Raw genomic sequence first — 18,793 nt, 5'->3', positions numbered from 1 at the left:
AACGTAGTACAGTTCTAATGATCTGGTACACCTGCTTCAAGGCATGTGGAAAAAATCTTTGTAATGATGTATCAGTATGAACTAACTGTGGATCTCATTTGCTCACTTCACACATAGCTCAGAAAAGATGATCATAACATTATTTGTAGTCACAGCATTCTATGTCTTTATCACAAAGAGCAGACTAAGACCAAAATAGAAAAGCTCTAAGTTCTGCTGCATCTGAATATCTGCAAATGCAGTAACAACTAAAAATATAATGCTGAAATTATGTGTAAATGTCATATCATATTTACAATAAGTAATTCACATTCACAACATCAGTACTTGATTGTGTTGTTCACAGTAAGGCAAATATCAGAAAACATTAACACTGAAGTTCATTTCTTTAAATGGTATGCTAATGCACTAATGATACTTTCATTCAACACATGGTATGAATATTACAGTACAGCATAGTCCAACTACCCTTAAGTATGCACCATAAATTTAATGGCAAAAGTTGTCATAACAAACTATACATAACTTTTTACATGTAATAATATATTATGGTTATCATATATTCGTTAACAAGACAACAATACCCGTGAACTTTCACAAAGGTAAATCTAGGTGCTTGCACCCCGGTGTTCTTGATAGTATATGCAATATAGGGTAATTCATAAACATAACAGCACATATTGTAGTATCAAATACAAGTCAGACCTTTCAAAAGAAGAGTAATAAGTTAAAATGAAAGAGAAATGGCTTTCTTTGAATATGTAAGATGAAATATGCTTGTGGATAATTATTTTCCCTTAGCGAGCTTTTGGAGGTTCCTGTGGAGCCTGAGGAGGTATCTGTCCCATATTCTGAGTCATTCCAGGAGGTGGTGGTGGTGGTGGAGGTGCTACAGGAGCTGAATCAGGCATCAGTTTAACTGAAATAAAAGAAAATAGTTACGTCTTATTGTCTCACAATTACTGGACTATAAACAAATAATTAAAACCAGTTAAAAAGCTGTATGGATAGTGCCAATGCTTTTCTTGTTATACATATCTGTGTAAACATGCTCCTTTCAGTCTGTTTTCTTTAAAATTTGTTTTATTATCTGAATTTTAAACCTACAGAGTAAAACTCATAGTATTGTTATTATTACTACTTATTATCACATATGATAGTCTCTGTTAACCTTACATTATAAGAATACAAACAATTAAGAATATACACAATAAAATACAAATACATTAAGAGAACAAGTAACATTAGTATGTTGTTGTTGTTGTGGTCTTCAGTCCTGAGACTGGTTTGATGCAGCTCTCCATGCTACTCTAACCTGTGCAAGCTTCTTCATCTCTCAGTACTTACTGCAACCTATGTCCTTCTGAATCTGCTTAGTGTATTCATCTCTTGGTCTCCCTCTATGATTTTTACCCTCTACACTGCCCTCCAATGCTAAATTTGTGATCCCTTGATGCCTCAGAACATGTCCTACCAACCGGTCCCTTCTTCTTGTCAAGTTGTGCCACGAACTCCTCTTCTCCCCAATTCTATTCAATACCTCCTCATTAGTTATGTGATCTACCCATCTAATCTTCAGCATTCTTCTGTAGCACCACATTTCGAAAGCTTCTATTCTTTTCTTGTCCAAACTATTTATTGTCCATGTTTCACTTCCATGCATGGCTACACTCCATACAAATACTTTCAGAAACGACTTCCTGACACTTAAATCTATACTCGATGTTAACAAATTTCTCTTCTTCAGAAACGCTTTTCTTGCCATTGCAACATTAGTATGTAGATTATTTAAAAAAGGCTCTACTTAGCTCAAACTGATAGCTACTTAATTGTAGGAAATTTCATTACTAGTAATTTAACACCACCACCTGCTTTAGCTACATGTTCTATCCACTCTTTGTGTACACTCTGTAATGCATTTCAAAATATTTGTCAATTGAAAACAGTATCTGCAATCATAGTTTATGTTCCAAGCTTTCCCACTGACCATGACTGTTCTTCAGAAGGCAGATTTAGTGACACCACAAGAAAACCGTCATGTTTTAGGGAACTGACAGCTAGGGTGTTCAAATAATCCTTCCCTTTAGAATTATAACAACAAATAACATATCTTGCATGATAGGTTTCCTGGTTTTACTTTATAGAATTGAGGTAGCTAAATGCATATTTACTGTAAGCTGTCATTACTCCTAGATGGGTGTTATAATTCTAACAGCTTCTTCTGGAGCAGTAGAACACTCTTGTAGTCTGCAACTCATAACTCATGTGGCTGTGAAAGAGTGCATTGTACATTTCTAGGAGATAATGTGTTGTTGTTATGTGCATTAGTTTCTTTTAATGATGCACAACTTTTTTATTCACATCCATGTGCTATGTGTGTTTGCCAACTGAGTTTGCTGTCAGTCCTGAAACCAAGATGTTACATAATACCTATATCGCCCAGTCACTCTTTGGTCATACTGAGTAATACATCTGCTTATGGATTGCCTTATTCAGGTCTTTTGCATTACATAATAAGGTTGTATCATGTGAAAACAGTAAGGTCAGACCTCTGCAGCCCAAATAATTTACCACTAATATGAATAAGAAATGCTTGCATGATTTTGCTCCTTTGAGCACTATCTGTTGCTTGTTTTCTAAGTAGGACTGAAAAGTCATCAGGACGACACCAATAGCTCCACAATGCTCCACCTTTCTCAGAAAACTCTTGTGTTTTATGTAGTTAAACACTTTATGAGGTTCAAAAACTGTTCATGTTTTGTACTCCTTCTCTTTATACACCTTTATGATCATTCTTCCATAAAGAAGACACTGCTGAAATGATGAACTTTGATTACCTAGATCAATGTCATACATCATGTCATTACAAAGTCCCCCACTTTTTCTGGTACATGAATTAGTGATATTGGTCTATTGCTTAACACTTCAATTCGATCGCTTCTTTTGTAGACTGGCGCTCTTCAAGCTACATTCAAAAAACTGGGCAAGTACAACATGAAAAATACTGTTTGATGCTATGGTTAGTGGTCCTGTAACTTCAATAGTAATTTTATTCACGATAGCACATGATGTACCATTGTCATCTGGAGTCTCTGAACCCTTGTAAGCTTTCACAATGCTATGAACTCATTAGGATGCATTTCCTTCTGTCACTGACAGTACTATAGTTGTTTTGCATCACAATGCATGTATAGTCTATATCCAAATCTGGAAATTTTTTCACATATTCTCACAAAGTACTCATTATACAGGGTGAACATCAATAAAACTGATGAACTGCAGGGATGCATTCTTCAATGGAAATAGAGGAAAGAACATCCTATGGAAGTGTGTCTGGATCCTATGGAAGTGTGTCTGGAAATGCATCACTGTCACGGTAGATGGCGCTGATGAATGAAAGTTCCTCTGACCACATGCTGTGTGTTCCTCGTGTGTTGCAGGCTGTTTGACTGACATAGTTTACTGTAAGCAGCAGAATGATCTGGTATTCATCTCAGGATTGAGATGAGATGGTGTTCGGGTATGGCCAAACAGATGGAAATGGTCATGAGGCAGCACAGCTACACCAAAAAGAGTACGGTCACAGACACCAGCCACATCATGCAACATTTCTAGCACTTTTTGGGCATTTGTGTGATCATGGATCCTTTCAGACAGATGAATGTGCAGAGAGGTGGTAGACTGAGTGTACACCAGATGTGGAGGAACAGGTTCTATAGGATGTTGAGACGGACCCTAGTGCAAGCTCCAGGCAAGTGGCCTGCCAACATGGTGTAATCCATGATCATACAAACTCCCAAAAAGGGCTTGAAATTTTTTGTGATGTGGCTGGTGTCTGTGAGGGTACTCTTTTTGGTATAGCCATGCTGCCTCTTACCCATTTACAGCTGCTTGGCTGTACACAAACACCATCTTGGTTTGTTCCTGACATTAACACCAGACCATTCTGCCACTTAAAGTATGATTTGTCAATCACACAGCCCGCAAAGCAAAAGGAATGTGGCAATGATGCATTTCTGGACACATGTTCATAGGATATTCCTTCCTCTGTTTCCAGTCAGGAATCCATTCCTGCAAGTCAAAAGTTTTATTAGTGTTCACCCTGTATATATGAGGAAAATGCAGAGAATCTGTGTTCATCAACTGAATCTGAAGCTCCCTTGCATGGATTATGAACATTTTCAAATACAAGTATTGTAATTCTTTTTGACCACTTTGGTCTCTTTGCCGTAAGCACCTTTTGCTTATAAATAATGGCGACAAAACGTTGTATATAGTTAGTTCTGTTGCTGCTATGACGTGGTTATTTAGTATGAGTAAAGTGCATTTTATGTTAGCTAGTTTAGCCATGTGCCATTTTTTTTTTGTTTTTTTTATTTATTTTTTTTTAATGTCTAGCAATTTCTTGTTGCAGTCAGTTAAAATGCACTTTTCAGATGATAAAATTCTTCCCAATTAAATGATTCTCCTGCTAAACATGCACTATAAAAGCCAAATAATATCAGATCAGTTTGCATGCAAATCCACAATTAATGCGATACATTCTGCAATTACTGCTTCCTCTACACTTTTCCTGGAATACCTTGTGCATGTAATTTGTCAGATATAGTCCATATGTGCTACTTACATTTATAAATTCACTCACATTGATATTTGTTTAACCTTTTTGTTCACTGAAATCATACATTTTTACTCCAGCCACATTAGGTAACTGAAGATGACATTTCGAAGTCATGATTTGGAGAACAGTACACTGAAATAACAATTATGTCAAAACCTAATAGCAGCAGCTATCTCCATATCTGAATCAACACAGTGCCTCTTTTAGTCATTTTCACAGATGTTAAAGCTACTGTCAGCATAAACAATCATAGAAACATGAATAATTGTTCAGTTTCTCTTTTATTTTTTTCCTAGAGCATGCCCAGAGACTTAATAACTTTGTAGTATTCATCTTCTGGCTGCAAAGCTCAGTTTAACAAACACATAACATATCTGGCTCCATTTTCTCAACAAAGAATGATAATAAATTACCTTTTGCTCTATGACACTGAACATTTACAATGATTATTACTACAGGACCTACAATTTAGTGTCCGCTACTATGTTACTAGAACACAGGTCATCTTTGGAAATAAAAACTGTCAGGTCACAGCATTTTTTGGCCACATACTCTTGATCATTATTTTGCCCTTTACTTCAAAGTACAAACTGATCCTCAAGCTACTGTGCAAAGCCCCCATCTCTAGCTTCCCTAATATGAATTTTTTATTCATTTTAAGATTAATGTTGTAAGTTAGAACACTTTTTAGACTTTTATCTCCAGGTAACCCTGTAGGAGAACTTCAATACATTTTCTTATTCCATTTTGAAATGATAGCATTCACTTTATGTGTACTCCACTCTTTTTAAAATTACAAAAATTACTCTGGAAATGTAAGGTTTTTTCTGATGTTAAAAACTGTTCCAGGGTACAAAATGATCATGTAAATGGGAACAAATATTCTATTCAAATTTTAAAATGTTGCAATCAAAGAAATTTTGTCAATAATGTATTTAATACATTATGTGTTATGTTATCATTCTACACTTCCCCCCCCCCCCCCTCCCCTTTTCTTTTTCTTTTTTTTTTTTTGAGTCATCAGTCTACTGGCTGGTTTGATGTGACCCACTACAAATCCCCCTCCTGTGTGAACCTCTTGATCTCAGGATAGCACCTGCAACCTATGTCCTCAATTATTTGCTGGTTGTATTCCAGTCTCTGTCTCCCTCAACAGTTTTTATTCTCTACAGCTCCCTCTAGTACCATGGAAGTTATTCCCTGATGTCTTAACAGATGTCCTATCATCCTGTCCCTTCTTTGTGTCAGTGTTTACCACACATTCCTTTGCTCTCCAATTCTGTGCAGAACCTCCTCATTCCTTACCTTATCAGTCCACTTAAATTTCAACATTCATCTACAGCAACACATCTCCAGTGCTTCGATTCTTCTCTGTTCCAGTTTTCTCACAGTTCATGTTTCACTACTATACAATGATGTGCTCCAAACATACATTCTCAGAAATTTCTTCCTCAAATTAAGGCTTACGTTTGACAGTAGTAGACTTGTCTTGGCCAAAAACGCCCTTTTTGCCAGTGCTAGTCTGCTTTTGATGTTCTCCTTGTTCTGTCTGTCATTGGTTATTTTGCTGTCTGGGTAGTAGAATCCTTTAACTACATCTTCTTCATGACCATCAATTCTGATGTTAAGTTTCTCAATGTTCTCATTTGCGCCACTTCTCATTACTTTTGTCTTTCTTCAATTTACTCTCAATCTATATTCTGTATTCATTAGAGTGTTCATTCCATTCAGTAAGTCATGTAATTATTCTTCACTTTCATTGAGGATAGCAATGTCATCAGGGCATCGTATCATTGATATCTTTTCACCTTGAACTTTAATTCCTCTCTTAAACGGTTTGTTTATTACCATAATTGCTTCTTTGATGTATAGATTGAACAGTAGGCTCAAAAGATTACTCCCTGTCTTACATCCATTTTAATCGTTCTACTACATACCAATAACCAGTAAATGAAACCAAATTAAGAAGATGTATTATCAAGAATTCTTGAAATAGATGCTATTGGCTACAAACACAAATTTCCACTTTCAAGACAGGGATAATAGTTAAGACATTAAAGAATCTTGGTTCATTTGCAAATGTCATGTGTCCCATGGTAGAAAACCTCATTACGCTTCAAGGTATAAGATGGTGCATGACCAATGTCCACATATTATGTAACTAGTTTTAAAAATATACAGAATTTTACTCACCATAAAACTCTCTAACTGAGGAATTAACAATATCCACCAATTAGCTTTAATATATTATACAGAACTTAAATATGTGGAGCTCCATATATTTACAAATGCTGGACAAAACACAACCAACACAACCTTATGTCTCATATAAAAAATAAAAATAAAAATAAAAAAAATAAAAATAAAAATAAAATAAAATTGTTGGAAACTGCTTATGACCGTTTCTAGTCTGTATTTCTTCATATGATTCTGAAATCAGTCACTATGTTGTAACTCTAACCAGGATACATGTGTTCCTAGGCACACTATCCTCCAGGTTCATTGCTCTCCGCTATGCAGAAAATTTTCCAAATTTTCAGCTGTTGTGTAATTATCACCTTGCCTACTTGAAACAAGTCCTTTTCTCAAAATCAGGCATTCAGTTTTCATCACCTGTTACTTTAATAGTATTTGTCTTCTTTCTGACAGCATTTAGAAGCACAATCCACATGCTCCCCCATTTTCAATAAACTCATTTTTTTCCATTATTGACTATAATAGATGTGTTAATGCAGAACATATCTGCTCACTGAATGAACATAACTGATGCTTCAACTGCTACTTTTTATCCCGAATTACCTAATTGCTTATCACTGTGTCCCTTTAAGACTCACTTTGCTGCTATGTATTTATTTTTCTCCCCATACACTGCAGACTGCCTTATGGTTTTGGTTTTGATATTGATACATTACCCAAGTGAATGCCTAAATTAATGAACTGTTGGTAGTGTTTTATGCCACTTAATATACACTGAGCAGTCACATTAATACAACCACCTGTCAAAAGCCTGAATAACCACCTTTTGCAGTGCAGACTGCTGCGAGACATGCAGGAAATGAGTCACTCAGGTTCTGGCAGAAAGTGATGTGGAGCCATGCTGACTCCAGTGCCATGGCCAACTGTGCTAGGTTTCTCGGTTGAGGATCCATGGCACAAAGAATCTGATCGAGGTGGTCCCACAGATTCTCGATTGGGTTTAAATCTGGGGAGTTTGGTGGTCAGGGGAATATGGTAAACTCTTTGTGGTGCTCTTAGAACCATGCATGTGCACTGGCTCTTAGAACCATGCATGTGCACTGCAAGCTGTGTGACATGTTGCAGTGTTCTGTTGGTGGATGGCATTGTGCTGAGGAAGAACAAACTGCTTGTAGGAGTGGACCTTGTCCCCAAGGATAGACACATCTTTGTGTTGATCTGTTGTGCGTTACAGAATGACAAAATCACCCAGGGAATGTCTCCAGTCTTGACCCTTCTGATGATTGCAGCAGGGTGTTTGTTTTCATATTTTCATTCTCTGATTCTTATGGCATGATATTTGGGATAACTCTTTACTGAGGAAGAAAGTGTTACAAAGAAGTGTAATAAGGATAATAAGTGGTCCACCCTAGAACATGTAGACAGCTCTTTACAGAGTTCAGCGTACTGACAACAGTTTCATAGTATATTTGGTCCCTAATGAACTTTGTTGTCAACAGTCAGTCTCAGTTTTAAAATACAGTAACATTCCTAAATATAAAGGAGTGAGATATTCATCCATAAAAAGCTTCTCCAAAGAAAAATTTCTGAATGTACAGTTACACACACACAAATATGTGTGAACAGATGTGTGTGTGTGTGTGTGTGTGTGTGTGTGTGTGTGTGTGTGTGTGTGTGAATGAGAAATTTATCATAGCTAAGTGTAAATCAATATATGTAAAAAAAGAAAAGTAAAAAAAAATTGCTTAAGGCATTCATGTTAATTGGCAGCACATTCTCATATTTTTGACTCAGAAATTGTACTGTAATTTACTGTAATTGCAAAGCTGACTCATTATATATCATGGCAAAAAATCACAATTATGATCCATGGATCATGCAAACAACTAAGCAGAACTATGGCAGATTTGTGGTGCCCCAACAAAAATCAAACCATCTTTTTACTATGTGCTTCTTCTATGCAGTACTAACGATCTTGAGCAACTGACAATGCATGACTGTGCTTCATCTATGACAGCACCTTGAATGAAATTTCATGCTGCTGGTTTAGTGCATCTGGTTAAGACTGATACTTTTATTACACAAGGAAAGTGCTTAAATTACTGTTTGTCTTAAAGCATCCAAAATCATTTTGTATGGATCACTCAGATATTAATCAAAAGCCTGTCATGTAGTGTATCCTTGAACAGTGGCCCTTACACTTTATGGGAGCAGCTCTTACTTGTCTATCCTCAAATTGTGACTCCAACAACCTCTTTCCCACAGTGAATAGCATATGGATTAAATATCTTTTAAAATCTAATCTAAAATCTAAAATTCTTTCCCTGTCTTGCATTTTCAAAGTTAATTGTGTCAGTAAAGAGGATGTTAGCCTTTAAGTGAATTCACCAACAGTTTCATGCAATCTGCAAGTTAGTTTCTCCTTGGAGAAAATGTATAAAATTAAAAGAAAACAACATAGCTTGCTAAGAGTTGCCTTCAGTAGGTTAAAATTCTAGCACTGCCATCATAAACATTTACAGTAGAAATCAGTAATCCTAGCTTTAGTAATTTTCTGTTCCCTCTTCAGGAAGGAAAGAGGTGTTGGGTGGGGAAGATTGGAAATGGGAGGGGGACGGTTGACCACTTACAACCTAACTTGAAACATACGCACATGTTGTGAGGATGAAGGGAGGCAAGAATGAATAATAATCAGAGAGAGAGAGAAAGAGAGAGAATAGGATACCAACGATAATACATTTTTAAGTACTATACCAGCTCTAGTTCAGAGAACAATGCACTGTGTTGCGCAGCAGATTTTTCGTCAAGACAGTCCTACAGTAGTTGATTCAGAGAACTAAAAGCTAAACATACATTGTCAGTGAAGAGACAGTGATATGTGATTTCAATGTATGATTATTTTTTGTAAAATCATTATTAGCCAAGATCGCATATAGGAAAATAGACAACTAGTTCTTGACTATTTTTGGTCATTTCAGATCTGAAGGATATTGAAGCAGAGTGTTACACAACAGGAATTGCATTCAATATTAATGGTATTTACAAAAGATTTTAACAAAATTATTAAATAGTTCATACTAGAATAAAGATAAGTGGGCACTTAGAAAGTTAACTTTTAACAGTGCAACGGAATGTCAGCTGTGAAGTATGTACATCAACAGTCACAAAATGATGTAAAATTGTCAGCCTCATAGGTGAAGAAAGTGATAGAGGTGGCAACACAGTGTAATTCAATTTTGTCAAAAAACAGTTAAAATATGACTGTTGGAAGGAAACAGAGTAAAATAAACAAGTTGAATAAACACAAATATGAAGTTGTACAGGTAGAAGATCTTGCAGATGGTGTAATTTCATACAACTCTTTATTAAAACAGAATGACCAACAGTACAGTAATTTAAGCAGATCTATATAAAAAGTACTGCACATGTGTACAGAAAAAGGAAATCATATTAGCATGGATTGGCTTAAAATTATACAAAATATGAGGAGGATGGCCAATATATGTGATTGTTTTGAATGGGCTACATTAATGTATACCATAATGATGTCACTGATATAAAATGATAAACAGAAATAGACAGTGGCAATTGGAACGATTCAGCTAATAACTGGAATTTAAAATTATGAAAGCCCAACATAATATGCCCATACAGTAGTGGAAATTTACATACTGTGAAGCTCTGACTTACAGAATTATTGTAGCAAACAAATCCTATGCACATACACACTTAATAGTGAACCTCAGTGTGCATTAGTAAATATGTGAAGACAATCTGGATGTATATATCATCTGCAATTTTTCATTATACTGTAGAATAACTTACATATAGAGTTATTTACAGTGTAGTAAAGAAAAGCAATCAGTTAAAAATGACATGTATAAAATATAAAAAAGCATAGGTAAGGCGAAATGTTAAGATCAATAAAATGAAGTAAATATGGGTGAATGGTACAACATGTTTAAGTGATATGTTACTGATGTCTAAGTTACTGTATACATCCAATCACTATGTGCTATGCACACTGCAAACATAGTGATCAATAAGATAACAGTGAATATAAACAGTTAATATACAATATTGCCCTATAATATATGTAGACCTAGGTCTATGTGTTGTGCATTTCTAAAACTTTTTATATAACTTAGGTACTCCACTACATATTACATAGTTAATGATTGTGATCAGCTGTTATTTTCCATCAGTGATTGAGTTTGTAAGGCAGTATTGCATTTTTAAATGTTTATTTTCAATGTTATTGTATTTTTAAATATACATCATTGGCATCTGCAATATATGTTCTATGTATAGTATGTATACTTCTAAAACTATTTATGAAACTTGGGCACTCCATTACGGTTTATATTGACTGTTATGTATTGTGCACATTTTTTGCCTATGTCTGTGGTGTGCACAGTGTACACTGACTGAATAGCAATGAAAATAATCATGTATAACAGGTATTACAGTTTGCAAGCTTTTGGAGCCAATGGCTCCTTCTTCTGGCAGAAGGGTTGAAGGGGAAGGAAGGGGGTATGGAAAAGGACTGATGAGATTTAGGAAAAGGGGTAGAGATTGGAAAAATCACTCAGAACCCCATGTCAGGGAAGACTTACCAGATGGAAAGTCTCACCTGACCCAGGGTGTGGGTAACTTTTCTGACCCCTACCCCTTTTCCTAAGCCCCACCAGTCATTTTTCTTAACCCCTCTTCCTTCCCCTTCAACACTTCCTTCTACCACAAGAAGGAGCCACTGACTCCAAAAGCATGTGAACTGTAATACCTTTTATATTTGCATTCTCCTGCCACCACTTGATGACTAGATTTTTTTTATCTACACTATGGTTGAATATATACATTAACTTAGACAACAGTAACATCGCCTACATATGGGTAAATGGGTGCATGTACCAGTAACCTCTACTACACACATCAAAAAAAGTTTCGCATCACCTCGGTTCCGACAGTTCCGGAACCTGTACAGAAAATTGGAAGAGAGATCAACATAAACATCAGTTCCGCCCTTTTCATTGCTCATGAAAACCACACATTGTATATTGTACCACCATACAGTGAGACCTTGAGAGGTGGTGATCGAGATTGCTGTACATACCAGTTCCTCTAATATCCAGTAGCACATTTTCTTGCATTGATGCACGACTGTATTCGCCATGTCATACTATCCACAAGTTCATCAAGGCACTGTTGGTCCAGATTGTCCCACTCCTCAATGGTGATTCAGCTTGGATCCCCCAGAGTGGTTGGTGGGTCACATCATCCATAAACAGCCCTTTTCAATCTATCCCAGGCATTTTCGATAGGGTTCATGTCTGGAGGACATACTGGCCACTCTAGTTGAGCGATGTCGTTATCCTGAAGGAAGTCATATAAAAGATGTGCATGATGGGGGCTCAAATTGTCATCCATGAAAATGAATGCCTCACCAATATGCTGCCGAAATGGTTGCACTATCGCTCGGAGGATGGCATTCACGTATTGTACAGCTGTTACGGCAACTTCCATGACCACCAGTGGTGTACGTCAGTCCCAGATAATGCCACCTCAAAACAACAGGGAACCTCCACCTTGGTGCACTGACTGGACAGTGTGTCTAAGGCTTTCAGCCTGACCAGGTTGCCTCTGAACACATCTCCGACGATTGTCTGGTTGAAGGCATATGCGACACTCAATGGTGAAGAGAATGTGATGCCAATTCTGAGCAGTCCATTCAGCACATTGTTGGGCCCATCTGTACCATACCGTGTGGTGTCATGGTTGCAAAGGTGAACCTCGCCATGTCGCGAGTGAAGTTGCGCATTATGTAGGCTATTGCGCACAGTTCGAGTCATAACACTACGTCATGTGGCTGCACAAAAAGCATTATTCAACATGGTGGCGTTGCTGTCAGTGTTCCTCCAAGCCATAATCTGTGGGTAGCAGTCATCCACTGCAGTAGTGGTCCTTGGGCGGCCTGAGCGAGGCATGTCATCCACAGTTCCTGTCTCTATCTATCTCCTCCATGTCCGAACAACACGCTTCGGTTCACTCCGAGATGCCTGGACACTTCCCTTGTTGAGGGCCCTTCCTGGCACAAAGTAACTTTGTGCACATGATTTAATCATAGTATCGACTGTCTAGGCAGTTGAACTACAGATAACACAAGCTGTGCATCTCCTTCCTGGTGGAATGACTGGGGCTGATTGGCCGTCGTTCCCCCTCAGTCTAATAGGTTCTGCTCATGCATGGTGTCTTACATCTTTGGGTGGGTTTAGTGACATCTCTAAACAGTCAAAGGGACTGTGTCTGTAATACAATATCCACAGTCAACATCTATCTTCAGGAGGTCTGGGAACCAGGGTGATGCAAAACTTTTTTGATGTGTGTATTTGTCATCACTGATTAATTTTGTAAGATTATATTTTATATCCACTATTTCAGTTGCCCATTATTGTATTGCTCACTTTTTTTTGCGGATAGCACACAGTCATTGGATGCATACAGTAACTTAGACATCTGTAACATATCACCTAGACATGGGTCACTGTTCTTTTGTGTCATTCACCCATATTTACTTCATTTGCTTGATCTTAACCTTTTGCTTTACTTATGCTTTTTTATATTTTATACATGCCATTTTTATCTGATTGCTTTTCTTTATAACGTCGTAAAGGATTCGATATGTAAGTTACACTATGGTATAATAAAAAATTGCAGATGATACGTACACCCAGATCATCTTTACATATTTGCTAATGCACACTAAGGTTTGCTTTTAGATGTGTATGTGCATAGGATTTGTCTGCTACAATAATTTTGTAAGTCAGAGCCTCACAGTATGTAAATTTTCACTACTGTAGGGATGTGTTATGTTGGTCTTTCTTAATTTTAGATTTCAGCTGTTAGGTGACTCATTCCAGCTGCCCTATCTATTTCTGTTTGTCATTTTATATCAGTGACATCATTATGGTATACAGTGACATAGCCTCTTCAAATCAATCACATATATTGGGTATATTCATATTTTGTATAGTTTTAAGCGAGTTGTGCTAATGTGATTTACTTTTTCTGTACACATGTGCTTTACTTTTTATACAGATCTGTATAAATTGCTGTTATTGGTCGTTCTGTTTTAGTAAAAAGCCTTATGACATTACCCCATCGGCAAGAACTTCTATCTGTACAGCATCATATTTGTGTTTATTCACCTTGTCTATTTTTCTCTAAAAGTTTCCTTCCACCAATCATGCTTTTAATATTTTTTGACTTCATTTTATTACTTAGCTGTGCATTACCTATTATACAACTCAGAACTGTGTTATACTGTGTTGCCACCTTCTGTTACTTTCTTCACCTATGAGCCTGGGCTCTTGATGCAAGTCAGCCTGTTTCTGACCAGCTTATGGAAACTTTGAATGTCACTGTTACCAGACAACATGATTATCTTCTGTGTCACACTGAATGCACTGCAACAGTGCTTGTCTGTACTTACTATATACTCATTTTACAAGTGCAAGTTCAAAGGTATACCTATAACATAATGATTTTCATGTTACTTTTATGCTATTTTCTTGTCATTTATGGCATATGTGTGCTTACATTATGATGATATGATGAGAATTTTACATCACTTTGTGACAGTTGATGTATATACTTCACAGCTGACATTCCATTGCATTGTTAAAAGCCAACTAAGTGTCCACTTATCTTAGAAACACTCTTTTTATTCTAGTTTGTAGTGTTAAATATTTTTGTTAAAATCTTTTGTAGTTACCATTAATGTTAATGCAATTTTTGTCTTATAACCTTCTATTTCAATACCTCTTGGATCTAAAGATGACCAGAAACCATCAAAAATTAGTTATCTATTTTACTATATGTGACCTTGGTTAATAAAGATTTTGCAGAAAGTCGAAATTCATTGAACTAAATACATACCCAAAATTACCATGCATCTAAACATAAATTGTGTTATTTTTTGAACAGGGACATACACAATTATAGCAAGATGTGGGAAAGATTCTCAGAAATGAAGAACAATACTTCATTTAACTGACAATATTCTTGTAAACATGTGTCACTCTCTACTCAAGAGACTCCCAGACAGCATAAAATATTGAAAGAACATTACTATCCATAAATACACTCCTGGAAATTGAAATAAGAACACCGTGAATTCATTGTCCCAGGAAGGGGAAACTTTATTGACACATTCCTGGGGTCAGATACATCACATGATCACACTGACAGAACCACAGGCACATAGACACAGGCAACAGAGCATGCACAATGTCGGCACTAGTACAGTGTATATCCACCTTTCGCAGCAATGCAGGCTGCTATTCTCCCATGGAGACGATCGTAGAGATGCTGGATGTAGTCCTGTGGAACGGCTTGCCATGCCATTTCCACCTGGCGCCTCAGTTGGACCAGCGTTCGTGCTGGACGTGCAGACCGCGTGAGACGACGCTTCATCCAGTCCCAAACATGCTCAATGGGGGACAGATCCGGAGATCTTGCTGGCCAGGGTAGTTGATTTACACCTTCTAGAGCACGTTGGGTGGCATGGGATACATGTGGACGTGCATTGTCCTGTTGGAACAGCAAGTTCCCTTGCCAGTCTAGGAATGGTAGAACGATGGGTTCGATGACGGTTTGGATGTACCGTGCACTATTCAGGAGATCGCTCCCCACACCATGATGCCGGGTGTTGGCCCTGTGTGCCTCGGTCGTATGCAGTCCTGATTGTGGCGCTCACCTGCACGGCGCCAAACACGCATACGACCATAATTGGCACCAAGGCAGAAGCGACTCTCATCGCTGAAGACGACACGTCTCCATTCGTCCCTCCATTCACGCCTGTTGCGACACCACTGGAGGCGGGCTGCACGATGTTGGGGCGTGAGCAGAAGACGGCCTAACGGTGTGCGGGACCGTAGCCCAGCATCATGGAGATGGTTGCGAATGGTCCTCGCCGATACCCCAGGAGCAACAGTGTCCCTAATTTGCTGGGAATTGGCGGTGCGGTCCCCTACGGCACTGCGTAGGATCCTACGGTCTTGGCGTGCATCCGTGCGTCGCTGCGGTCCGGTCCCAGGTCGACGGGCACGTGCACCTTCCGCCGACCACTGGCGACAACATCGATGTACTGTGGAGACCTCACGCCCCACGTGTTGAGCAATTCGGCGGTACGTCCACCCGGCCGCCCGCATGCCCACTATACGCCCTCGCTCAAAGTCCGTCAACTGCACATACGGTTCACGACCACGCTGTCGCGGCATGCTACCAGTGTTAAAGACTGCGATGGAGCTTCGTATGCCACGGCAAACTGGCTGACACTGACGGCGGCGGTGCACAAATGCTGCGCAGCTAGCGCCATTCGACGGCCAACACCGCGGGTCCTGGTGTGTCCGCTGTGCCGTGCGTGTGATCATTGCTTGTACAGCCCTCTCGCAGTGTCCGGAGCAAGTATGGTGGGTCTGACACACCGGTGTCAATGTGTTCTTTTTTCCATTTCCAGGAGTGTAAATAAAAATGTTAATTTGGATCAATGTGCCTATGCTGTAATAAAGAGGGTATAGAAGTCAGGCATTAAAACTTCCAAATAAAATTATAAATTACATATATTAATGTAAGCAATTACTCGATTCTGGTACCCATTATTTGTGTTTTGTTTCTATTTCACGCATCTGAGGAAACCAACAGTTTGAAGAGAATAGAAAGGAAGTACAATGGCAGTCCTCAGAATACAGAGGGAAAGAGTGTATAGCTTGAATGGAAAACTATGTGTCTGGCGCTGTGTATTAGGCTCCTAGTGATAATGCATTAAAAGAAACTTTAATTTTATACAAATTTTTCTTTTTAGTGTTTCTGTAGTTGGCACACTTGCATAACAATTTGTATAGGTGTGTTGTGGATCCTGGTTATTAGTATGTATCTGTGTAAATGTAACAGACCTGTCTTTTACTACCTAGTATTCACGTTTCTTTCTGTTTCTCTATGAAATTAATATTACATTATGTTATATTAAACTCAAACATCTACAAGCAATGAAAAAGATAATAATCAGGTACAATGATCAGAAACAAAAGAAAACTATCCTATATTAATATAAGATAACCTATAGCATAACACACAATCTATAGTGTTTGTGATGAACTTTTAATGGATATATAATTATTGTTTTCAGTGTTTTGAACATTGAGCCTCATTCAAGAGTGAATATAGGCATAAAGTTGAAAAGTATGAACTCATATCACTCTTCCCAGCATTTTCTAAAGTATCTGAGAGACTAATGAAACAACAAATTACCAAGTACTTAAATTACCATGAGGTATTGGATTGTAATCAACACTGGTTTCAAACAGGTAGAAGTACAGAAAGAGCATTATTATTATTATTATTATTATTATTATAGATAAAATAATTAAAAACCTAGATAACAACAGTATTGTTGTATGAATTAATTTAACTCTTTCTAAAGCTTTTGATACTTATAGTCATGAAATTCTCTTAGATAATGTGGGAGCAATGGGGACAAATGTAATGTGGTTTTAGTCATATTTGCAAAATAGATCACAGGTTGTGGAAGTTAATTGAGGTCATTTTAATCACAAATCAGATTTGTACCTGATGTAAAGAAAGTTGAAATAGCTGTAACATAGGATAGAATGTTAGGTCCCTGACTATACCTTATTAAATGATATGTAGATCTTGGAAACTGCAGCTAATGCCATGTTGTTTGCAGATGATACTAGTGTACTACTGAATGATGTTAAGGAATCTCTGTCTACAACAACTGATCAAATCCTCAAGTCCTCACATCTGTGGTTCAATGCTAACAGAATGTCCCTTGATGTGAAGAAAACATATTACATTCAGATTGGAAAAATGAATCAAAACCAAGATCTCCAGGTGGTATTGGGCAGAACTGAGTTACAAAGGGTACAGTATATGACACTTTTAGAAATGTATGTTGATCAAGACAAACTGGAAATACCACACAACAAAACTCTCCCAAAGCCCAGGCTCTATATATTTTGCCCTGATAATCATTTTTAAGTATGCTCCTCAAAAGATGATATAATGGCTTACTTGGTTCCTTCCAGTCTATTGTAGCTCATGAAATAGATTTTTGGGGTAAAGTTCCTTGACAATTAAATGATGTTTTTACATTAAAAAATAATTTTGAATAATGAAATTAAATTATACATTGGCAACGAATTGGTAAAGAAAGAGTCTAGTGTAAAATTTCTTGGCCTAACAATCGAAAGAAACCTGAAATGGGACACACATATTGACTCCCTATCAACTGAGTTGTCAAAGAATATATTTGCAGTCAGTACTATTAGCAAGTTCTGTAAAGACACTGTAGTCCTAAAGACTGCATACCATGCTCTTTTCTCCTCTATCTTGAACTACAGTATTGAAATTTGGGGGGGCAACAACCAAAGCTAATCTAGATAAGCTACTCATTCTTCAAAAAAGGCATGTGAGAATAATCTGTGGAGCAAAATATAGGGAATCTTGTTGCAACTTGTTTCCAAAAACAGGAGTGTTAACTGATATAAACACATGCATTCTAAAAGTAATATTGCTTGAGAAAAGACTGCACCCAAACACTTATTCGGATTTCCACCAGTACAATACTAGAAATAATGAAAGATTTTACATTGGCAGCCACAGAACAGCACTTTATGAAAAGGGGCCTCAGTACGCAGATATAAAATAAGCTAATGCACTGCCTAGTGCAGTCATGGCTCTTCCTATAATTAAACTGAAACATTAGCTTAAGAAATTTTTAGTAAAACACCCTTAATACACATTATAAGAGTACCATACTTACATGAAGAACAACAAATGCTTTGTGAAATTATGTAAATAGAAATCAGTAAACATCTTATTGTAATTTTGTTGTAAATTAACAACATATTCAGAAGAATGTGTCTTGTGTATTGCACAAATAACTGTAATCATTAC

The 18,793-nt window shown here is 37.4% G+C and overlaps 1 protein-coding gene across 1 annotated transcript in view; it reads right to left on the bottom strand.

Moving 5' to 3' along the window:
* Nucleotides 1-475: 475 nt before the first annotated feature.
* Nucleotides 476-18,793, bottom strand: part of LOC124721559 (vesicle-associated membrane protein 2) — a 171,889-nt gene continuing 153,571 nt past the window's right edge. Inside the window, exon 6 of the mRNA XM_047246596.1 lies at nucleotides 476-919. Coding sequence (XP_047102552.1) covers nucleotides 798-919 — 122 coding nt within the window. The 3' untranslated portion in view covers nucleotides 476-797. The remainder of the gene's footprint in view (nucleotides 920-18,793) is intronic.

The sequence above is a fragment of the Schistocerca piceifrons genome, chromosome X (genome assembly GCF_021461385.2).
Source record: "Schistocerca piceifrons isolate TAMUIC-IGC-003096 chromosome X, iqSchPice1.1, whole genome shotgun sequence".
Taxonomy (NCBI): domain Eukaryota; kingdom Metazoa; phylum Arthropoda; class Insecta; order Orthoptera; family Acrididae; genus Schistocerca; species Schistocerca piceifrons.
This window is presented reverse-complemented; position numbering and strand designations above follow the sequence as displayed.